General features: G+C 41.1%; 2 protein-coding genes across 3 annotated transcripts in view; both read left to right on the forward strand.

Moving 5' to 3' along the window:
- The window catches only part of LOC105936694 (rab11 family-interacting protein 4A), a 41,704-nt gene extending 25,744 nt beyond the window's left edge, over positions 1–15,960 (forward strand). The window contains exons 6-14 of one of the 2 annotated variants that reach the window (XM_036136835.1): positions 3,099–3,198; positions 4,261–4,364; positions 5,636–5,776; positions 6,732–6,813; positions 8,191–8,328; positions 8,514–8,672; positions 11,847–11,927; positions 12,310–12,453; positions 13,010–15,960. In XM_036136835.1, coding sequence (XP_035992728.1) covers positions 3,099–3,198; positions 4,261–4,364; positions 5,636–5,776; positions 6,732–6,813; positions 8,191–8,328; positions 8,514–8,672; positions 11,847–11,927; positions 12,310–12,453; positions 13,010–13,126 — 1,066 coding nt within the window. In that variant the 3' untranslated portion in view covers positions 13,127–15,960. The remainder of the gene's footprint in view (positions 1–3,098; positions 3,199–4,260; positions 4,365–5,635; positions 5,777–6,731; positions 6,814–8,190; positions 8,329–8,513; positions 8,673–11,846; positions 11,928–12,309; positions 12,454–13,009) is intronic. The other variant, XM_012877650.3, reaches the window with a different exon arrangement.
- Positions 15,961–17,031: 1,071 nt separating this feature from the next.
- LOC105936675 lies at positions 17,032–24,871 on the forward strand. Its single transcript, XM_036136836.1, has 4 exons — positions 17,032–17,093; positions 20,688–21,155; positions 23,149–23,285; positions 24,136–24,871. The coding sequence occupies exons 2-4, from the start codon at positions 20,689–20,691 to the stop codon at positions 24,309–24,311; spliced, it is 780 nt and encodes a 259-aa protein (XP_035992729.1). The 5' UTR covers positions 17,032–17,093; position 20,688; the 3' UTR covers positions 24,312–24,871.
- Positions 24,872–25,132: the final 261 nt, after the last annotated feature.

The following is a 25,132-nucleotide window of genomic DNA, read 5'->3' on the forward strand; positions in this document are numbered from 1 at the left end:
ATTTTCATTTCAATTAAATTCAATTTTATTTAATTAGCGCCAATTTGTGAAACATGTCACCTCAAGGCACTTTACAAAGTCAAATTCAATCATATTATACAGATTGGTCAAAAATGTCCTATATAAGGGAACCAGTTGATTGCATCAAAGTCTTGACAAGCAGCATTCACTCCTCCTGAAAGAATGTAGAGCCACAGGGAGAGTCGTCTGCATTGTCCATGGCTTTGCAGCAATCCCTCATACTGAGCAAGCATGAAGTGACAGTGGAAAGAAAAACTCCCCATTAACGGGAAGGAAAAACCTCCAGCAGAACCAGACTCTGTGTGAACGGTCATCTGCCTCGACCGACTTTACAGAAGACAGAGCAGAGACACAACAAGAGAGACAAAAAAGCACAGAAAACACACATTGATCCAGGAATCCTTTCTATGTTATATGGTAATAGCGGATAATCTGCCTCCTGTGGATGATGTCACAGCTAACAGAACGCTTGACCAGGTGTACCTACTATGAAGATAAAAGAGAGAGAACAAAATGCAAATTGGAGAACAGGAGAACTCAGTAGAGTGATGTCTGATGTCCTTCAGCAGCCTAAGCCTATAGCAGCATAACTATAGAAGTAGCTCAGGATAACATGAACCATCTCTAACTATAAGCTTTGTCAAAAAGAAAAGTTTTAAGATTAGTCTTAAAAGTAGACAGGGTGTCTGCCTCACGGACCAAAACTGGGAGTTGGTTCCACAGGAGAGGAGCCTGATAGCTAAAGGATCTGCCTCCCATTCTACTTTTAGAGACTCTAGGAACCACCAGCAGACCTGCAGTCTGAGAGCGAAGTGCTCTGTTAGGAACATACGGGGTAATCAGAGCTCTGATATATGATGGAGCTTGATTATTAAGGGCTTTATACGTTAGAAGGAGAATTTTGAATTCTATTCTTGATTTAACAGGAAGCCAATGAAGGGAAGCTAAAATTGGAGAAATATGATCCCTCTTGTTGATTTTCATCAGAACTCTTGCCGCAGCATTTTGGATCAGCTGAAGACTTTGAACTGCATTTTGTGGACTTCCTGATAGTAAATAATTACAATAGACCAGCCTTGAAGTAACAAATGCATGGACTAGTTCCCATGTTGTGTTTTTGACTTGCTTTTATTCTGGTTTCCTGTTTTAATCATGTAAAGCACTTTGCATTGTCTTTGTACTGAACTGCGCTGCTATACAAATAAATTTGCCTTGCCTTATCTATAAGGTGATTTGCCACACCCAGGTTGCGGAATCAGCTCCAGCTAGATCTATGATCTACTGCTGATTTTAAGTCTCAAAACACATTTATTCGGGGGTGTTCTCTGATAGCGCTGGGGTAGTGAGCACGCCCCGTATACGGAGGCCATAGTCCTCGACGCGGCTGACCGCGGTTCGATTCCGGCCTGGGGTCCTGTGCATTGTCATCTGCATTGTCGATGGCTTTGCAGCAATCCCTCAGTGGAGAGGAAAACTCCCCTTTAACAGGGAGGAAAACCTCCAGCAGAACCAGGCTCAGTGTAAATAGTCATCTGCCTTTAGATATAGGGCTGTAATTTATTAAGTCATATTGATCAAGAGAGGTTTTCTTAAGTAAAGGTTTAATAACAGCTACTTTAAAACACTGAACATCACACAATACATAAGATATTGATAGCAAAGTCTGAGGCTTGAATAGGAGTTCAAAAAGTAGAGATTTATACAGGGATGTGTCAAGTGAGGATGAGGAATGAAAATATTGCCCCAAAGGTGGTAGCATAAAGACCTAACAGACTGGCGTCCACACACGGATTTAAAAGAACTTGGTTGTAAGCCTAGACGCCCTTTAGCTCTCCACTGAGGTGAATTGCTGCTTGCAACGAGAACTGCAATACAAAAATAAAAAGTGACGTAATTAAGACTTAATTTCTGCTCTGGTTCTGATCAACATTGTTGCTCTGATGCACACAGGTGCCAACACCCCATTTCTCCTGACAGTCTACAAAATAGCTTGCATTATATTGTGTGTAAAATATAGCCCCAGTGAATGGAAGCAGCTGAAAGTCTCACCTAATCTGTTTATAATCAGCACTACAGCCTACTGCTGGTTTTTCTCATAACAACATACTGTTTGACTCTAAAAACTAACTTTAAACTAATGCCACACCTGGTGATTGGTAGTTAAAATCCGGTACAGTCACACAACATTGTAGTCAAGCTCTCGCTCTTTCATTTGGCTCACACGCTGAAAAGCAAACTTCTTCACAGCTACAGCTAATTATTTGGAGTTATAACCATACACCGCGCAATTATTTTCTGAACCACGCAATATGCAGACATGAGCACATGTTTCACACAAACAGAGGAAACGTAGAAATACGAACTGACTGGTTGAGGAGAAATATGATGTTCCCAACAAGTAGCCACTTATCTGTTTGAGTAATCCCAATGTTTTAATTTCTTGATTTTTCTGGGGTTTTCTTGTCATAAAAAGCATGCTTTGAAATGACTTCTGGGCTTTAAAAAATGGTGGAACGTCATTGTTAACGTCTGATATTTTTACGGCTTTCAAGTTTTCTGGTTCTGAAAACTGATATCTGGCCTTTACAATATATATTGTCTCCCAGGCTGGAGCTTTTTCAGCAACAGCAACAGCTAGGTAACCAATGACCCGTGAGATGTCTTCTATTAAAGCTTTTGTCTGAATTGTAGGAGCACTAACTGAGTTATAGGGAGTGAGGGAAAATAGCCCGTCTAGCCTGATATATGTACTCAATAAGGGTTTGGCCCCATCTCCTTGTTTTTTTTCCGGTGTACATGTCTGGTTTGATCACCCCCACTCCTTTACGGCTCTCTTTATCTGTTCTTTTATTCCTTATTTATGTTCCTTCTCTCCTACCATTTTCCTCTTCCCACCTATCTCTTTATCACTACTTTTATAATATCTATTATTATGGCGCAGAACTTTTTCCATCGCTGTAAAAGGGGTTGGCAGAAGTAACGTCATGCAATAGAATGTCATCGTTAAATGCAGATACTGAAGCACTCAGCAGCCTGCTCCATATTCCCTAAGTGCGTGTATCTGTGTGTGTGAGCAGGCAGCTGCTCCATAACAGCAACCTAAGCAGCCGGAACGGCAGTACGGAAGACCTTTTCCGAGACAGCATTGACTCCTGTGACGTGGACATCAACGAGAAGGTGAGAGTTGGTTTGCTTCCTCTGTGTCTGCGGGCTGAATGCAGAGCTGTGCTCAGACAGGAGCCGTAACATGCAGCTGAAATCCCCCAAAACAAAGGGACGTTAGTTATGGATGAATGGCCTGGTAAACATCACAACGATTCTTTTTGTTCTTCCTGAAACTGAAAGGAGTATCTGAATCTTTAATGCATGGAAGGCCTTGTTTTTAGATGGATCGGCAACCCATCCTAACCTGACTCTGCCAGATGGATTTGCTCCGCATATCCATCTGGAAACCTTCCGTTGAAGTAATTTTGGGAAGGGGCGAAAATACTGGTTAGCTGATTGGCCTATGATGGTGATAGACGGGCCAAATAAACCAATCAGATCAACGAAGCATATGACGTACTAACAGCGACGACGAAAACACAACCACAAGCTCTTGCCGAAACCAGTCGAGGGAAGAGCAAAAACATCTTTTCCTCTGAGAAAAGCCTCCAGAGCAGTGTTTTGCTCTTCTTTCAGTGAAGAAATACTCTGTAATTCCGATAAAACTTGCTCGATAGCCACGCTAACGCTAGTTTCATCGGCTGAAGCCGCCATGTTCTTTAGACTGAACTGTCGCGCTTCTCGTTGCGTCACACCTCAACCCGCCTCAAAGCCAACGCTGATTGGACGTTCGTTTGGTGAACGGCTCCAAATTTTCTTTAACGGAGAGTAGCCAGACTGATCTGCGAGTGAAACCTTGAAAGCTCGCGAGGTCAGGATGGTCTCACAAGGCTAAACCCATCCTGGGTGAGCCACATCTCTGGTGCTCCTCAGGAGAATGAACTGATTAGTGATCGTTATGCATCTGTTGCCAAGTAGATAATAAATAGTATAACATTACAGTACCTTATTTGAAAGCAAAAGCTTCACATTCCTCATTTCCTAATTCTTTTTTTGTAGAAGTTTCCTGGTTTTTGGTGTTACACATTTTTTTTTAAGTTTTTCTTAAGGCCAGAAGTTTCTAATGATGAGTGTGAATTTTTAACACGTTTACATGATAAATACACATTTGATCAAGCTATCTGTTTCTGTCAGGTGAGTTCTCTTGAGAAGAAGGTAGCTGAACTGGAGAGTGAGATTCTGATGAATAGTGACCTAAAGTCCAAACTGAAGCAGGAAAACACACAACTAGTACACAGGTAAGGTCCGCTCATCATAGCTTTCTGGGATGAAGTTTAGGGCCCCTTCTAAGGGGGCTAAATTGAAATAAGCCGGAACGTGGATGGTCGTGAAAAGGTGCCCTTAGGTTTTCTTTGATCCAGTTTCTTTGAGCCGGTTTAAATCATAAGCAGAAACTCCATAGGGAGATTGGCATGGGTCATGTACATGGTGGTGGGTGGGGAAGCCCGTGGCAGCATCTTATCCATTCCCATATGCGCATGCATTGGGACATCAGCGAATTAAACCCACGAGGCTGGCCTTATGCCCCGGCTGCTACATCATCACCTCCGCACAGCACAGGCAGCGCTCCAAAAAAAGTTCTTTCAGCACTTTTAGCACCATGGCTGTCACGTACAACCTAAAAGATAGTAGCTGTAATCAATAACATATACTCTAATTTCAGGCTCTACTATGCCATATTCATTAACACAGGAATCGCTACGCAAAGGGCTTCTCTTAGGAGCCGGGCTCCAAGCTGGGGAGAAGTGTACACACCTCCAGGCCCAGCTGGGCTGCTTGCTTGGAGACTGAAGAAAGTTATGTGATTTTTTTTTTTTTCCAGGTAGAAAAAAGGTTCCAGGTTTTTGCAGGTAGAGTCCAACTTGGACACGCCAGACTGTCAAAGCTAAAGTCCTGGCATCATATTTAGGGCGACAGTAAGATTAGCTCTTCATAGGGTTTTATGATTTCATTGCACAATAGCCGCGGCTCCCTATGTGACCACAATGCTCAATTGAGAACTCAAAGAACTTGGATTGTTTTACCATTTTTATGGTTCCCATCAAGGTATGCTCAAAGAGCGGCATCCTGCCATGTCGCTGATCAACTGATCAGTCGTGTTTCATCCTTCACAGGAAGACTGAATCTGGCTGTAGAAGGGCAGAAAACTTGTATAACTTGTAAAAAATATGTATAGGGAAATTCTGCACACTGTAATAAGGTCAAGGGAATATCCTGGCTGGTGTTGAGTGATCCTCTAGCACATAGCTGCCTCTTTGGTCAGACTGGTTGAATGGTGACGCAATCATGGGCATAAATAGGTGGTTGATGACAGGAATGAAGAGCATAGCAGCGTCATAATTCCTGTCCACGCTGAAGGAGGTTTTCCAGATTTTTATTTACTTTATGGAGACCGTGGGTCAGTCTTAATCCTGTGAGAAGGGGACCGTAGTATTTTTATAATGGATGCTCCCGTCGGTTCTGATTTTCTGTTTAAGGCAAATGTTTTGTGACAAATTCTTCACGGCAGGGTAAATGAGCTTGAGGAGCAGCTGAAGGACCAAGAGACTCGCGCCGAGCAAAATTTCCAGGAGGAGTTAAGAAGACACCGAGAAGCCTACAGCAAAATGGAAAGGGACAAGAACACGCAGCTAGAGCTGCTGACCAGTCGGTGAGAAACGCACACCGGCAGGCTCCCACTAAAGCAACTCTTAGACATGCACTTTGATGCCTTAGAAATGTAAACGTTTGAACTGTAAAAGTTCAGTGGTTCTAAGTTAGTTTAACCATCTTGCAGCCTTGAACCAAAAAAAAAGGCAATCAGGTGGTCGTTTTTTTGCAACAAAGACACAGCTGGTTTATTGCTAAAAGCTTCACTGAAACGTGATTAAATTTTACACCGGAAAAACAATAGAACTGTATTTGAAAACAAGACCATGTACTTCGCAGACATAATGTTTGCTCTGAGAAGAAATTGATTTATAACTATAGTTAGAACCTGAATATTCATCCTCTTTGCAAGAGTGACGATATTAAGGCATTTGGTTAGCTACATTTTAGAGAACCAGAGACTAAGTCTGGTTTACATTACAGTGAGCAACACAGACACCTTCTGATTAAAATCTGACCTGCATGCAGCCAATATTACCGATGACAGATGTTCATTTGCTAAATTTGATTTCAGAGGAACACAACAGGTCACGGCTTTAGATAAGTAAATCATTTAAACAGCTGCCTTTAAGTATTTTTGTCCTTCTGTTTGCTTCAGCCAAATAAACACTGCAGGAACTATGCAGAATGCCTTCTCCGTGATGGTCTTGCTTCAGCTTCTTGTGTGAATATTTTAGCTGCAGTAAAAAAGGCTTTAACTGTCCTTTTTCATGCCGTCTGCTGGTAAAGCTGTAGAAAGCTGATGGTTTACCCTGCACCCATCCACTATATGTGTGTGCTGGTGTGAGAAAACTGGATTTTTAACTCTGACAATGTGTAACCATCAGGCGTTCAAGGGCAGGCTACATTGTTCAAACACACACACACGTTGGTTTTAACTGTCTTAAAGATTAATCACAGGTTGATTTATTTCCATTTTATACATATTTATTTTTTGCTGAACTCTGTGTTTTCAGTGTTAAACATCTGGAAGAGGAGAACAATGAGATGACTGTTAATATGTGTCGACTCAAGTCACAGACGGAGAAACTCGACGAGGTGAGCAAGGTTTAATATATATATATATATATATATATATATATATATATATATATATATATATATATATATATATATATATATATATATATATATATTTTTTTTTTTTTTTGCTGAATATATATATATATCTATTTTTTTTTGCTGAATATATATATATATATTTTTTTTTTTTGCTGAATATATATATATATATATATATATATATATTTTTTGCTGAATATATATATATATATATATATATATATTTTTTTTGCTGAATATATATATATATATATATATATATATATTTTTTTTTTTTTGCTGAATATATATATATATATATATATATATATTATATTTTTTTTTTGCTGAATATATATATATATATATTTTTTGCTGAATATATATATATATATATATATATATATATATATATATATATATATATATATATATATATATATAATTTTCTGCTTGTGGGCACAGAGCCTGACCTGCCAAGATGCCGTCATGTTGGGTTAGCTCCATTATGACGGCGCGCCTATTCCTTCCATAACGGCAGGTGCATGCAGGTAGACGAGGGAAACATCTGGAACAGACGACGACAACTGCACACATTCGTATTGCTTTTCATATAAATGCCGCAAAAAAACTGACTAGACTAAAAGCTATCAGCTAAAGCACTCCACACCAAAGTATTGCAAAGCTAGATATAGTGATATACTGGCGACTGAATGCCTGGTTAGCGTATAGAGGCGCTTCAGGTTATGGATGGTCCTCAGCTGCAGTGGAGAGCAATCTGAGCTATACGTCAAACCTATGGTAATGATAGAGCTGTCTGCGTATTTATTCTAAATCCATGGCATCAACAGGGGTTTTTGTCTGCTGGTTTCCAATTTGCAAGCCCCAAAGAGGTTTAAATACACCAGTGACCAGCATACAAGCAAAACAAATCCAGCATTTTTAGCAAGTGCCACCTAGGGCCCAAATACTGTCACAGCAGGCAAGTGATTTAATAGTTATTTAATAGTTTATTTAATAGCGACGTTTCTTCTATCTTCAGTATCAGAGAAGTCATTCAGTCCTGCAAAGCCTTTTATGTCTGTGAAGTTAACCACAAATACCTTTATGGCTGCATGGGCTATAGCTGTTTAGTTCAAATTAAATAAATGTTTTTATTGTTTTGAATTCTCCTGTACACAAATGCTGCCTTTTTACTGTTACACCGTACCGGTACTGAACAGAGATTCAGGTTTACCCTCATTCTCCTATTAGTCACTGTCGTTAGTTACAGGATCTGATGTAAGACTTATACAATACTTGTGAAAATGTTTTTCGCAAATACCGCGATGAATAACAGAGAAGAAGCTCTGAACTGTGTCTCTCTCCCCTCAGGAGAAGCAGCGGATGACAGACAAGCTGGAGGATACCAGTCTGCGGCTGAAGGATGAGATGGACCTGTACAGGAAAATGATGGACAAACTGAGACAGAACAGAGAGCAGTTTCAGAAAGAAAAAGACGCCATGCAGGAGGTGGGAGGGAATATTTAAAGGCGTCAGACAGAGTCCAGCAAACTGCACTGTTTGCACAGCAGCTGGTCTGTCAGATGTCTCTGTTGTTTTTCTCCTCCTGCAGAAAGTTGTCAGCTGCTAGGCCCAGAAAAGGCTTTCTGGACATGGTCTGATTTTATTGACCGGGCCCATTCTGTGTTGTTTAGTTGATAGAGGACCTGCGCCGTGAGCTGGAGCACTTGCAGCTCTACAAGCTGGAGGTGGAGAAGCCCGGCCGGAGCCGCAGCTCCTCCACTGGACTGGCCGACTTCAACTGCAGGTCCAGGGAGGTGGAGCTGGAGCATGAGGTCAAGAGACTCAAGCAGGTGAAGATAAAGTCATTTGCTCCAGTCCTTTAGTCTGAGTGTTTTAGCTGCTAGGTGTGCTTCGGCGTCGAGAAATGAGCTATTTTACTATTTATGTAAGTCATTTCTTTCCTGAATGTTACAACATGAGAAGCACTAAAGATTTTATTGTACACCCCCCTTCTTTTTTTTTTCCTTCATAAATGTTTTGTGCACTTTTGGAATAATTCATTAGCCGTCATGTTTTATGGAAATCCAGCATTCCCACATAGTTTTATGCTTTTTTTAGCCTCCTCCCAGGCTCTCTAACAGAAAAAATGTGCTGCCAGAGAAATGAAAGTGTCAAACTTTTCACGACTGATTGAGAGGCCCTCACGGCGTTTTTACGACTACAGAGATTAGACTGACCTGGGGGGGCGCTCGCTTCTCCTCTGGAGTTAAATGGTGCAGTTCTGTTCGCGTTTACCAGCAGGGATATGGGGCTGGACAATAAATCAAATGACCCCTGTTAGCAGCTTTTAAAGTCCCCTTTTTACCGCAGCCCTGCGCTGCATGGGTTACTGATATCTCGACTGGAGTAGAGAGTTCACTCAGGCTCAACACGGTCGCACCGACACTAAACACCAGCCGTATTCTGTCGTTTCTCTTTTTTTAGTCATTCTTTCAGAACACACAAGGGGGCAGGCTGGAGCCGGCTCAGCAGATCTAAGGTGTCTTGACTTAAAGTATTGATACCCTTTGAACTGTTTTGCTATGTTTTGCACTCGCTTCAGTGGCCTGAAAGCTTTGATTTAATCTGATTGGCCAGCTGTGGAGTGGAAGGCAAACTTTTTTCTATCATGTACGTTTTTCTTTTGTGACAAACATCTGAAAAGTGTGGCACTAGTTTGTCATCGTTTACTCTGATACCCTGAAATGTTATTGAGTACTATAAGCTACCTTCAGATGTCGGGTAATTAGTGACGTCTGCGTTTGATATACCAGATATACTCTTTGTTTATGACTGAATCTCCGTATAAGCTGTGAAGAGGTTTGTTAGAGAGCATCTCTAAAGAAGGTTGTGGAGAAGCTTAAAGCAGAGATAAATGCTATATGTGCTGGTACACAAATCAGCTTTATAGTAGAACATCCTGGAAGGTAACAACTGTCAAAAGCTTGAAACTGGATAGTCCAGGAGGGCAGTAACTACATAACTATGAACATACAGCCAGCACTATTATGAATATTTCAGATTTAGTATAAACATGATAAATGTTAAAGAGCGCAGCTCTTTCTAGTGGTCAGATGACAATCTTATGTGTAACGTCCCTCAAAGTTCTCACACCGCTGTAAGAAGGGATCTACCACACAGTTATTACTGATGAGGAAGTAATTTATTTTTGCTACATTTATCTGGCCTTAAGATAATTTATTACTGGTACTTTGAAAGTCTTAAATGCTCCTTTGCTTAGTGTGTTTACATATATAGGATCGGTAGCATCAGGTAATAAAGACCAGGGGCCTCATTTATAAAGCGTGCGTATGTACAAAACAGGGTCTGAACCGTGCGTACGTCACTTTCCACGAACAAGTTGGGAGCTATTAAAAAAAATAATAACCTGGTTGGAAAATGCGTGTCCCTCACAGCAACTCTTACCCAGGCGTACATCTTGGATACAGGGGAAAATGGCGACTCAGATGTTAAAGTGGCGAATTGCAGCCAGACTGCATGGTGATTCTTCTCAGATGTTTGATTTCACTCTATATCAAACTTTAATCATAGATCGACTTTATCATAAGCATTCAAAATCTCTGTTATTTATGCTTGACCTGGTGACACATAACTATACATAATAATTAAGAAATGTCCATAAGCCATCTTAAATCTTAAAAGTCTGCACAAAGGGTCTTCGGGGTTTTCTGCCGTCACGTTCCTCTCCCTGATGATCACCAGGGCGACGCGTTCCACACATTGACACATAAATTGTGACAAGGTGAGGGCAAGTACTTTAATTCCTGTAAACAGTCAAATACACTCGTGTGTAATGCTGTGCGGTGGATGCATTGGCACTGCTGGAAGACCTTGTAAATGGGAGAATTGGGAGGGAACGCAGTTTCAGGGATGAAAGACTGGCTGATAGGCCATTGCCTTCTGCTATAACCTACAGCGGACAGTGGCTTTAGGTTTGGATTCTGCACAACGTTTAATACATGAGACCCCAACTCTTTCAGCTGCCTCCGCCCTAATCTGCATTACAGTCTTCAGGAAAGTAAAAGCGTTAAAGGAGACGTACAGCATTATTACGGATTTACAGCAGGACCTCTTGTTTAGCTGGTTTTAGAGAGCATACTGAAGCCCCCTGACCCTGAATCCCTCACAAACATAACACAACCACAGACTAGCAGATTTTTATCATTGAACAGATCTGTGTGCAGTTCAACCGCGGAAAGCTCATAATGATGATCTGGATCCCATAATGAGTCACTCACTAATGTAGCTCAGCTTTTTACTGCACGGCAGCATAAAAACAGCTAAAGCGCCAGCCAGCAGTTTAAATGACTTTTTTATTGCTTTGCAGCTACATAAACCTGAGCTTTACTGTTGATTAAGTTTCCATGCTTTCTTTATGATTTTAGTGGCTAATATTAAAAATTTATCTTAAGCTTCCACAATCAATAAGAAAAACAATCTTTTCCTCTACCATTGAGGAAAAAGTGGTAAAGGTCGGTGTGGGAAGGATATAAAACACTGGGCTAAGACCTAATAGAGTCTCATCTTGCTTTTTTTTTTTAATGAAAAACAGAAATATGCCTTGCGCAATGAGACGTGGTAATTTAACAGCAGTGGAAAAAGCAACAACCAAACAAGCATTAGCCAACAGCTGAGTGGATAAAGAGGGCAGCAGAGGAGTGATGGACGTAGCGTAGTGACAATCTGAAGTAAAATGACTGAATGAACGCTTATTTAAAGGATTTCAATCCAAGAGGCCAACAAAGCTTTGTTTTTTATTTTGACTTCAAATAGACATATAAAGTTGCGCTTTCTGGCATAGAGAGAGAAAAATGTTGGTAATGTATCACATTCAGGGCTTTAAGTGTTTTAATCTTTGTCCTTACCTCTCCATGCAAAATGCCCCTGGGCCCACCGCCTGTAATCCCTGGGAAAGACGAGCTACCTAACTGTGCACCTCTCTAAATGTGTGTGTGTGTGTCCAGCAATGTGCGTCCCAGGACTTTCTTCCCCCTGACTTCCATCTCCCGGGGTTGTCTGGGGCTCAGCGCTGCCCCGGGCTCACGGTAAAACTGCCTCTGCGACCTTTTGACGTCCCCATTAACAACTAATAACCCTGGAGTAGAGAGAAGCCGGCCAGGCGTGGTTCGGGTCAGCCCTGCGGCTCCCTTGTTTGATGGCCGAGGTTGAAACAAGGGAACGGCAAGCTGGCTTCCTGTCAGCGGTCCAAAGCAAACGCACTCATAAAGCTTCTGTAATGCGGCGGCCCGCGCGGGGAACCCGTTAACACACATAACCCCTGCTCCGTCCGGCCAGCGTCGCGTCCACATCAGCTGCTTTTGCCGCCTGATAGATAGAGTAGTTTCTGCTTTTAAAAGCTCTGTCCACACTAACCTTTCCGCCCTGTCTTTCTTCTGCCTTATCTCCCGCTCTGGTTATGTATTTTAGGAGACCCAGAAGCTGAGGGAGCAGAACGAAGACCTGAACGGCCAGATCCTCAGCCTCAGCCTGTACGAAGCCAAGAACCTGTTTGCCACGCAGACCAAGGCCCAGTCCCTAGCTGCTGAGATAGACAACGCCTCCAGAGATCAGGTGAACATTTGCATGCATCTGTTGCAATGAATCAACATTATTTTATTTTCTCCCTTATTTTTTTTTTTATTTTTTTTTTGAGCTGCTGATTCTCTTCTAGGCTGTTCTCACACCGTAGTCAGGGATTACTTGTGTTAGGATTAAACACAGCAGGACAGTGTGATAAATGTAGTGTTGGTCAACATTTAAAACTACTCGGCAATGCAAATAAGCTATGTTTTTATTATGCTTTTTGAAATTTAATTCAAGAGGATGACAATCATTTTTCATTTTAACCGAAAGCACCGTCTTGGTGCTTGATTTATGCGGGGTGTGGTGGTGAGTAGCCGTGGTTCCTGAGTATAAAATGTCCTGATTAGATTTTCTGTAATCTATGTTTTCCTCCCCATTAACACTACATGTCATCTAAGATCAGACAGAGAGAATAGTTCTGTTAGTCTTGGGTACCTAAATAAAATCAAGAGACCAGTTTTTGCCAATGAATAATCTTTAGTTGTATCAAAGACGATGGATGCACTAATAATAAGATGATTTTTACCCTGCTGTTTCTCCACAGTTAATGGAAGCCCTGAAGGAACAGGAGGACATTAATTTATGTCTGCGGCAGTACATGGACAAGATTATTCTCTCCATCCTGGACCACAACCCCTCCATTCTGGAGATAAAGAATTAGCAGATGCCGAACTGGGATGGAGATTACCAATCCTAATCTGGGATGATTGGTTCCAGTTATCTGCTGGAAATGGACCCGTTTTGCCCACTCCTGTTTGTCCTGAAGAGTTTTTCTCATCATAGACCGAGAATCGGCTCTAAATTTGAGGGACTCTTCTCAGTGGGCGAATGCTAAACAGCAGGTGGTTATGCAAAGGTGACTGTTTGTTTCAGTCTGCACTGTTTTCATACTCTGCTGCTGTGTTCTGTCTTTGTTGTTGTTAGAACTTTTTTTTTTATGTCACAAACTGGTAGTTTCTAACCAGGAATAATCTGAGCCCAACCTGCTCTTAATAAGATTGACACAGTCAGGCATTGGAGTACACTGGAATTCATCTGAAGGGCATAAATACTGGAACAGTCTAACAGATCTTACCTTCATGTAATAATTGCTGTATATTTGAAAGACAGGTGACTTTTAGGGTCTAAATTTATAACAACAGCGAGTCAGATGGGAAGAGAAAAAGGTGCCAATGGGACGGTCACCCTGTTGAAGACAGACATGAAGGCAGCCTTGTTGTTGCCTGACCTGCGCGTTAGAGAGGATCAACGCACGTTAGTTTGGACAAGTACGTATTATGAAAAGATTAAGAAACGACGACGAAGTGCTCAAAGAAAGCCAAGAAGGAACGTGATTGGAAGTTGAAGCAAAACGGAAAGCGTTGGGAATGTTGGACTCTACGTCCTGCAGAAATAAAAAAAGTATTTTTGTCAAAAGTACACTGAAGATGATTTGTTTTTATTTTATTTATCTTTTTCATTCTCAAAAACATGTCTTCCAAAAAAAAAAAAAAAAACTTTTTGCATCCGTGTCAATCAGAACAATGGCCCTGAGTGGGATCGGAGGTGTTGATGATGATTGACAGAAGCTGTCGCCAAGGAATGTCCTTTTAAACTGAAAGAAAAGTGAAACCTGAGCTGGAAAAGATTCCCACTTGGTTGCAAGATGCCTAAACAATGTTGCACAGAAAAGATTTGATGTGAATGTACGGGTGTGCGTGGTGGAGTCACGTTCCGAGTGATTGATGGTCTCTGTAACGAGACGTCGGCTCGTCTATAAGCCCAGAGCGATGGACTTACAAAGCAGACGCGAGTGCGCACAGAAGACTCACTTTTTGGTACCGATGAATGGATCAGCAATCCCATTGCCACCTTCTGGCTACAGATTTTACATAAAACCCTGATATGCTCTGTGTAACTAATAAACTGCTGTAAATATAATGAATGTCAAACTAAATGTTTCACTTCCTGTGTGGCCAAAAAAGGGCATTTGTAATTGAAATCTCTGTAATCGGTTAAGACGTGTTTTAACACACATGTACAGTATTTAGTACTGAAACAAGGAGTGCTTTAAAGGGATAGCTTACAATTTCTGAAGTGAGATCTGGGTAAAGGTTTATATGCGGGTGATCTCTTTTCTACAGCAGATATCCCTCATTTCGTATAAAGCCCGATTAGCTGAAGCTAATGGCTAGGCCAAGCTTGTACCATCTTGAAAAAAAATGCTCCAGTCTTGTGCAACTGCATTTTTACAAACCTTTTAAATGGTTATTATGATTGCATTTTGGTGTTTTTTATATTTTATTTATTTAAAGAAAGTTCATTATTTACATGGAAATGATGGCCACCAAACACCTTCCTGTGCAAACGCAGACTGAGAATGTATACAGCAAAGCATTTCCATTCAGATTAAACTTTTACTCGAAAAGAAAAGTGGTGCAAAAGACAAAAATATTATATATCGGTTTAAGTGAGCCCAATTTTATATGTTTTTAACACAGCCCGACGATGCTTTGAATGTCCCTTTCTTGGTATGTGTTTCACACAGGAAGATCATTGGTGCTACACTGATTTTTAAATGCAAGTTAAAAAAAATTCCTGTAAGGAACTATGTAAAGCAAATGTAACAATAGTTACAAAACCAACCAATGTGGATTTATACCAGCAGAAGACCCCAAGAGAGTTACTGCAGGTAAAATAATAACCTTTAATGGGAACTCACTTCAAACTTTCTGAACTATCCCTTTAATGTAAAGGAGGAACAATCACAATCTGCTGTATTATGTAATTCTAACAAACATGAGTTTTGCTTCCTTGCACACACACACACACACACAAAATAACATTAGTTTTCTTTTGCATGGCTCACATTTTTCTCTGTCTGTGCCTTCTGAGGACATTTTTTTCAAGAGGAATCTGCTCTGGACTTACACATTTTTTAAGGTACACTCTGTTTCTGTCAGACATGTTTTCCTGGCTTGTAAATGTTGTACTTGAACAGTAACTGTTTGGTTCGATGTGCCACCTACCACTCTTTTTAAGAATGGTACTGAGAAAATGATTTTCTACAGTTTTATCAAAGAAAAACCAGCTTGTTGCCTAGGTGTCTTGTTGGATGTATAGCACAATGCTTTGTATGGTACTTAAACTGGCTCATGTTTTTACAATGTAGTGATTTTTTTTTTAACTCATTGGCTATTTTATGTTTATTTTTTTATTTATTTCTTTTGTTAGTTATGATCCGTTCACTAATTTTCTCTTTGCTTTAACCTGGCTTTTTTGTACAGTTGTGAACCGTCTTCCTACTTCTACTGTGAGCATTATGAGCAATATTAACTCCTCACAAATACTGGCTCATCGGTTCTTTCAATAGCTGCTCGTGCCATCCTTGGTTTGAATAAAATCCAACACAACATCCAGCTGTAAAACTCAAGTCTGGTTGCTGTTAAACCTCTATTAGGGCTACTCGTCGGGGCGTAGGTACCTGATTTGGCAATAAAAATGTTTGGGCTGTAATGACGCCTCATGAGATTATTATCACTTCTGATAGCTTCCACCTCCCCAGTTCAACACTGAAATCCAACTTTCAGAGACTATTGCGCTCTCCGCTGTTTACCCTCTTCAACAGAATTAATTATAGGAGCACAAGTTTACAAATCCAGTGTGGCCCGTCACAGCCAATCGAGGCCATCACCGGTTGCATCGGACTGTTGACAATAATGTATCGCTGCATGTTCGGCCAAGAGAACTGCACAGAGAGAGAAAGGGATTCAAACAGATAGCAACGGCCTTAAGTGTTCCCGAGGATACGGCTGGAAGCAGAGAGTTTAAAGTTGAAAGTTAAAGTTAAAAAGACTATATAATTTTTCATGATTCTATAGTTATTAAAAATGCATATGTCTTGGTTAATTTTCTGCCTAGTCTCAACACATAAATCCAAAAGTTTACTTTAAATATACACCAGATGTTCTGAGACTAAGTAAGGAAATAAAATGGTAATCATTTTATGGTGTAAACATGTCAGACTTCTTTCCTGTCTTTACTTGTTCAATAACCGGAGTATCTTTCCACAAGAAAAGTGCACTGATGGTTTCCAAGAAAGTTATGCCTAAAATGTTCAATTTGAGACTCGACACTTTAGATCAAGAAACAGCTGAAATTACAATAATTATATTACATTTTATTTAAAAGTTTCTTTCAGAGCATGGAGACTGGAAGTAAACTTTAAGGATGATCAGTGGAATCTGTGTCGACCGACATCTTCTGATAAAAATTGTTATTTAATATATAGGAAATAAAGTCTGGCAATAAAAATATTTTTTTAATGCTCTTATTTTCTTTTTCCATACCTAATATCCAAAGATGGAAGTTAGGAAAATCCAATTCCATTTATTTCCATTCATGGGCCTATGGATCAGAGGAGAAAGATTGACGCACACGCTGCATAAAATTGTTTTTCTAAATAACTAAACTAAATAATAATAATAATAATAATAATAATAATAATAATAATATAATAATAATATGGATACAAATCGGAAACGGACCTGCCAAGTGAAAAAAGGAAGTAAGTTATTTATTTTACGTAGTTTGGGACCGCCTTCCGGTCTTCCTTCCGCTCGGTGCTCCGCGGGGGTCAGTCAGTACAGGTAAGAAAATAGTCGATTTAGATAAAGACCGCTGTTAATTTAACTCATAATTTTTTATCATTACTATTTTTTTTTTACCTCGTCATTTAGTGTGACGTTTGTCCCGAGCAACTTCCGGTCGGCGAATCAGAGCGCTAAGCTAATGTTAGCTAATTAAAGGAGGACGGTATGGTTCCACCTGACAGGCTGACTTTTAAATTAGCGCTGAGCTGAATCAAAACAGTGAATAAACTTGGGAGGAAGTCTGAATGGCAATTGAAAACATGAGTTGAAAACAGTTGTTGAGGAATTGGGAGGAAATGGCTCCAGAGCATGACAAAGTCATAATCAATTGCATTAATATAAATGTGATTATCGAAAAGGGACTTTATTTAAATAAGGTGTATTGTATAGTTTTATTGTATAGTCCATTTCAATGTATTTGAGAAATATTGCTTAACACAAAGTTTAGTATCTCAGAGAATTAGAATATTGCATATTATTAATAAAAACTCATGTCCTGGCCACCCCACTGGCCAGTGTAAATTGTACTAGCATCAGTTTAGCATTTCATCCCATGATGCACAGCCAGCAAGGCAGCCGCTCTTCTTGACCTTGTATCACGCTTTTATTTGTATCTGCCAGTCTCTACTTTCCCCTAGTAATTGTTTTGTTTTTCAATAAATTTATAAATGTACACCTTATTCCTAATATGATTACACAAAAAGTAATTGTTGTTCAACTCAAAATGTACTGTTATTGGCCTATGCATATTAGATCATTAGTAACATTAAAAACCAAACAATAAACCAAAAGATGTTATAGGCGTTTACTTAAGACATTCTGATAGTTTTCTACAGGCAGGTTTACTACAACAGTAGAATAAAATCCTGAAATTATGGCTTTTTGTTTCAGTGTGCCACCCTAAGAGTTTAAGTGGCCCCATCAGGCCCCCCCTATGAAAGGTTTCTGGAGGCGCCACTGCCACTGTGGTCATTAAACCAGCCTTTGGTACCTTTGGCAGTGTGGGAAGGTGCCCAGTCCTGCTGGATAATGAAACCAGCATCTCCACAGAGCTTCTTAGCAAAGGGAAGTGCTTTAAAATTTGCTGGTAGACGCCAGTGTTGACTGTGGACTTCAGGAACCCCATTGGTCCAGAAACGTGGTACCCTGAAGCATCACAGAGTGTGAAAACATCCCATTGGATATTAAGCAGCATTGGCTCTGCTCCTCTCCACTCTTCCTCCAGACTCTGGGACTTTGATTTCCAGATGAAATGCAAACTTTCCGTCCATCTGAAAACAGGACTTTGGACCACTGAGCAGCAGTCCAGTTCTGTTTGTCTGTTTGTTCAGCAGTAGCTTGACACGACGAGGAATCAGACATTATGAACCCTACGTGTAGGATTAGCTGAGTAGGGTCTGACACCACGAGTTTCCAATATTTAACTTTTGTACAATATTCAAATTTTCTGAGACCAAATTTTGGGTTTTCAGCACATTTAAGCCATAATCATAAAAATGACAATAAATAACGGCTTAAAATATTACGCTGTACATGTAATGCGAACGTGGATAGCCAGATTGATAATGTGTAGCACTCTTCGTTCTGCGCATCATCAATCTAGGTCTGCTCCCATGAATCTGTTCAGGGAAAGGAGGGACGTTCAGCAGGACTTCTGATTTGGTGAAGCATCATCTAGTGCCCGCCTACCAAAAGAAGGTTTTAGCCAATCACGGTATCAAATTAAATCGTAAGCAGCAGGCGCCATGAGAAACCACATGAAGGTACGCTGGTCAAGGCACTGCTTGCTGTTCTTCTGTCAAAGACGAAATCGTGGACTCTGACAAAAAAGATGTGATAGCAGCAGCTACGGGTGCGTCCTCCTACGCTGCCATGATTATGTTGGTTCAGCTGTGGGCTCAGCAGCTCTTGCTTTCATCCCAGCTGGTATGTCCCGCCTTAAACCTCAATACTGCAACGTGATTGGGTCAGGGGACAAGCTGGATTCTCATGTGTTTTTGAACAGACAAATACTGCAAGAATTTAGCTTGGAGGCAAGGTTAGCGAAATTAATCTTAACAATAAAAGTTTCACTTTCTAAAATGACTGGCAAAAAAAAAGTAGAAAAAACATTTATTTGTTTGAGCTGTACTTGGAAGGTTCTATAAGAAACTATTAGCCACTTATGAATACTTCTGCTTCTGCTTTTTTTTTTTGTTATTCTAAAATGTTTCCAGTCATCAAACTAATTTCAATATCAAACAGAGATGAGCTGAGGAAACAGTGCAGTTTGTAAGTGATGGTCTTGTATATTACAGCAGAATAAAGGTATCCAAACAGGACCCGTGCGGGAATAAAATTCAACACATTTGTTATATGATGTGATTAAGCACATGCTTTGTAGAGTTTTGCTAGCCACTCCCAGACCTGAAGTACGCTGAAAAGGGAGCATATCATGCCCTGAACTGAAAAAAAAAAAAAAGCAACCGACATAAAACAAAGTGATTTGTAAGGCTGTGAGACTCCAGAGAACTAAATGGAAAGCTGTTATCCACATCTGGAGGAAACAAGGAAATGTAGGGATCCTTTCCAGGAGAGGATTTAGGTGGAAAACCCCACTTTCTGAGAGGTTACTGGAATTAAAGGAGCTATAAGTAATACTGACACCATGTGGCTCAGATGTGTACTACAGCTTGCCAATCACAACAATCTAATATGCCATTTTTAAATGGTGTGTTGCTATTTTGAATTTTTACTAACACAGGACAGGTCTATGATGTTGTATTTTGTTATATTTCTGGTTCTCTTACTGGCTTCCATGTTAGCAGGCTGCTGCTCTTTTGCCAACATAAAATACCAAATGCTACGCTCAAGTAAACAAGGGCTACACACTGAACCGGAACATCCCTGTAGGTTTGAAAGGAGAAAAAACTTGACTCTATTATTAATGGAGAGAACTGATTGTTTTAAGGGGATTTAACTTCCATCCTGGGTGAAAAATTAGGATGATTTAAATGGTAAATGGTTTGTACTTGTATAGCGCTTTAACTAGTCTTGACGACCTCCAAAGCGCTTCACACTACAGTCATTCACCCATTCACACACACATTCACACCCTAACGGTGGTGATTTAAGATGATTTTACAGTAAATATCTCACTTATAGCTCCTTTGAGGTTCCTAAAGAGTCCATTTAAAATTGGCCCTGGTTCTCATTAACACAACACTGGGTTGTGCCTGACATTTAGGAGCTTATTCATGTCTTTACAGTCGGTAGGTCCGAGTTAAAGGGCTTAAAGCGTTCCTCTGAAAAGCTCAGGAACTCAAGTGAAGCTAACATGAAAAAGCAGCTAAAAGAGGAAAGATCGGGCTTCCTATAGCTGCTAAGTGTGTGAAAGAGAGTGGTGGTTTGAGACTTTTCTACATTGCAGCATTTTTACAGATATACAGTAAATTAAACAAACACTTTTTCCATCTGTTTTTATAGGGATGTACTGATATGAAAATTTGGGCCTATGCTTTTCTATTATGTGTAGTGGTGGACGTGTTGTTGCTGAAGGCTCTCCAGACATGAGGCCTGCTGTGTAATGAAGCCTTCCACTGTGTGTGACAGGATGCCTCAGTCTGGGTTCAGCTTGGAGTGCAGGCGGACGGGAGCTCATCACAACACCTGTAAGGCCAAGGATCGGCTCGACGGCCACATTCCTGATGCGCGTTGGATTAACGGCACAGACCCCCGACGTGGAGCCACTGAGAGCACTGAAGCTGGCCCGCTGGACCGCCCCGATCCCCGGCGCATCATTTATGGTTATTATAACTCTGGCTACGGCCACAGGAGTACTAAAGCTGTGTCACCGAAGAAGAACCCTTCGACACAAGCGCTTCCAGCACGCCATGATGGTGCCGCTGCCAGAAGACTCGAAGGTGCGGCCGCGCTGGGCTGTGCGGCGGCCAGCGGTGCCACCAGGTTTGGCGCTCTCACTCCGTCCGCTGCGTCTGGACAAGCAGGACCAGATCCCAGCTCGTCTGCATCCAGGAAGAAACAAAGGGGAAGGAAATACTTCAGGGACAAGAAGAAAAGGTGCGCCAAGACATCTCTCAGACTCCTCAACTGAATAATTCACATTTGTTAAGGACTGCGTGGCCCTTTAGTCAAATCTCCAAAACACAAACGTTAGGCAAGGCAAGGCAAATTTATTTATATAGCACAATTCAGTACAAAGACAACGCAAAGTGCTTTACATGATTAGAATATAGCAAAATAAAACAATAAAAGCAAGTAGGAATAAAATGTAGATAGAAAAAATAACAAAAAAGTGGTGATTCAGTTAACTAGAACAGTTGAAGGCAATCTTAAACAAATGTGTTTTTAATCTTGATTTAAAGGAACTCAGGCTTTCCGCACTTTTACAGTTTTCTGGAAGTTTGTTCCAGATAAGTGGAGCATAGGAACTAAATGCTGCTTCTCCATGTTTAGTTCTGGTTCTAGGTATGCAGAGAAGGCTGGAGCCAGAAGACCTTAGTGGTCTGGATGGTTGATGCACTGATAACAAGTCTGTGATGTATTTAGGTGCTAAGCCATTCAGGGATTTATAGACTAACAGAAGTATTTTAAAGTCTATTCTCTGAGATATAGGGAGCCAGTGTAAGGACTTTAGAACTGGGGTGATGTGCTCTACTTTCTTAGTCTTAGTGAGGACGCGGGCAGCAGCGTTCTGGATCAGCTGCAGCTGTCTGATCCACTTTTTAGGCAGACCTGTGAAAACACCGTTGCAGTAATCAATTCTACTAAAAATAAACACATGGATTAGTTTTTCCAGATCCTGCTGAGACATTAGTCCTTTAATCCTAGAAATGTTCCTCAAGTGATAAAAAGCCGACCTTGTAACTGTCTTTAGATGCTTTTGGAGGTTCAGGTCTGAGTCCATCACTACTCCCAGATTTCGGGCCTGATTAGTGGTTTTTAGCTGAAGCGACTGAAGCTGTGTGCTAACTTTTGATCTCTCCTCTATTGGTCCAAATATTATTACTTCTGTTTTGTTTTTATTCAACTGAAGAAAATTTTGGCACATCCATGCATTGATTTCTTCTAAACATTTCCTCAGTGCTTGAAGTGGTCCATAGTCACCTGGTGACATGGTGATGTAGAGCTGTGTGTCGTCTGCATAGTTATGGTAGCTGATGTTGTTGTTTCTTATGAAACGTTAGCTTTTACATTTCCCCCTGATAGGCCATCTAAAACGGTTCTGGTGTTGGCAGACTGTGGCACAGTGTTTACAACCTTTGTGTTTTGGTGGATGTTTGATTTTGTTACCTGCACTCAGCCAGGTGGACTCTCTGGCAATAGCTCGGTCATCAGTTTTCCACTCAGGACGTAGAGCAAAACACCAACGCACTGAGCCAGTATTACTTTCTACGGAAATGAGAACCAAACACAGCGGGCGTAGCTAACGGCAGCATCGGCTCTAGTAAGAGATGCAGCTAACTGCAAAATCTGTGAGAAGGAGGTACTTTCTATGGGGCAGAGAGAAAAAAAACATGGTTATGGTTAGCATCAATAGCTCTGTGAATGACAGCTCAACAAGGCATAGCTAGTCCAGAGGTACCTTCTATAGAAAGTAAAACCAAAAGAGTACATCTAGGTTATGGCAGTGGCATATTCATCAGGAAAAGTATGCAAGTTAACGCCAAAGCCCTGGGCTAGGAGTACTTTCTTCTTCCTTCTGTAAAGAGTAGATGAGTAGCAGCAATGGATTTGCCAATTATACCAGCTACTGTGTGAAATTACGAAACTAAAAGATTGTAAAACACAGTTACCTTTTAAAGCTAGGTTCCATTCCTTTTACCACGTTACACTGTCCCTGTTTTCCTTCTGGGACTTCTGTTCCTATTGGCCGCCAGGGTCACTGTCTTCCTCTAAATATCATTTTCTTCCTGAGGATTTTTAGCAGTGTGTTGTTTTTTTTGCCAAAACACCTGCAGAGGGATTTAAACAAATGTGTGATTTACAGATTCAGACCTTTTGAATAGAACCAGCCTCATGGTTGTATCCGGTAACACGGGTCTTTTCACAGAGACAGGGACGTGGACCCTCCAGGAAGTTACACGCACACCCTGATGGCGCCGCAAGAGAACGAAGACTGGGAGGAAGAGATCCAGGAGGTCGCTCTCAGAAACAGGGGAGAGATGAATTCACTGACCACAGCTTACGGTAAAACTGCAGCCTTTTGTCAAACCTCTGCGTCAACGCACATTTGCTACAAACCGATCAGCCACACTATTGTGACTAGTTGTGAGTCGGGTTGGTAAAAGAGGTCGTATTGGGCCGTTCCCACTGCCGTGAAAAGGACGGACATGGGTCGCATTACCCTGCAGTGTGAATGTAGCCTTGGTCACTGCGCTCTGCTACAGTAACAGTATGTCAGGCGTTGTGAATGATATGCGGATGATCCGCCTAGCCTGTATTATTACGGCAGTCCTGATGCTTCAAGGGATCAGACATGATGCCGCCGGAGAGAAAAAACATGATAACCCTTCAATTAGGGCTGGACGATATAGAAAAAAAACATATCGATAAAATAGAAATCATATTGATCGATATCGATAATTATCAACAAATTGAAAACATATTTTAAGTGCAGCCCTGTCCATTTTATGCTGTTGCTTAGCGACCTATTTTTAGATACAGAACACGTAAACACCGAATTCAAACTCAAACTTTTATTCAACCAACTTTTTACCAAATCTGCAACTTTTTAAAAAAAGAAAAAAAAAGTGTGCTCTTTGATCTCTTTAAAGGGGGCGGAGCTTGGTTCCTGAGTCTGTGTTTGTGATTGGCTGGGACGATGTTATATTAACCTACATGATAGGCTAGAATGCAAGAGAAAAGGAAAACTGTTCTTCTATTGAACTTTTTATTGACCCCGTTTTTCTATTATCTATATACGTCTGTTGATCGTATATTGGTATTAATATTATCGTCCAGCCCTACCTTCAATCCTACTCAGAATAGGTGTCGGTGCTGTTGTTAGGCCCTGACTGGTGTCCCGTACCTTCCGCAGGTCCAGAAGACACGCTCCACTTCTTCCTGCAGGATCTGACCCTGCGGCAGAGCGACTGGGCCGACGCGCTGGCGGAGGCTGATTACGTCCCGGCCGTGCACCACGCACACCCGATCCGATGGCGCTGCTGCCACGTTCCCGTCCAATCAGAGCAGTTCGCAGACGCTGAGGAGTAAGCCACAGGCTAGATTACAGCCAGTGTAGAAAAAGAGCTTGTTGCTCAGAGCTTCTGCAGCTGGGTTGTAGCTCCGAGTAGGATATTATCATACGGGTTTGTTTATTTTCCTCAAGTAGGGAATCAGTTTGATAAATTAAAAGGCAAATATTTCCTCAGGTTCAGCATAAATAAGTCATAAACTGTTCGCAGGTTCTTTAATTCTAATATTTTATAGGATCTTTTAGTTAGGGTTTTGCTTGTTCTTAACTAGCTTTTGCCTTTTGCTCGACTTTACGCTGTCCGTCCTGTTTTTGATACTTTTAATTAGAATTTTAATAGTTTTGTTTCAAATGCCCAAAAGCGGAAGGTGGCTCGCTGGAGAAGAGTGATCATTTGTATTGTTTACCAAATAGCACCAAATAGTTCATCAGAAAGACACACTAGGTTTGTGCTTTCCTCTGACAGTCGCAGGAAAGTCAGCGTGACGCTGGAAATGTGGTTTGATTATGTAACGACGCCAACATGTCTGCTTGTTCATGCAATACTTTTCATTTTCTCATCTGCATGCAATAAATCCGGTTTGCCTCAAACCTTCTGGTGTTTTTGCCTAAACGTGCTCGTTGACGTCTCTTTGCCACCGTCGGCCTGACGCAGTCGGAGGCAAACGTTCTGAAGCGGGCAGAAGTTTGGGGTTCCCCCCCGCGCGCGGGCGCTGATCCAGCTCCTGGACCTTTTAGTCAGGTGTGTACTGAAGAGCAAAGGAACGTTTCTGAACTGTTTTGACTGTGAAATGGCCGTGGAAAAGCTCATGCAAAGCAGCAGTATTACAGCATCCGCCCT

This window comes from Fundulus heteroclitus, chromosome 5 (assembly GCF_011125445.2).
Source record: "Fundulus heteroclitus isolate FHET01 chromosome 5, MU-UCD_Fhet_4.1, whole genome shotgun sequence".
In the NCBI taxonomy this organism is placed as follows: domain Eukaryota; kingdom Metazoa; phylum Chordata; class Actinopteri; order Cyprinodontiformes; family Fundulidae; genus Fundulus; species Fundulus heteroclitus.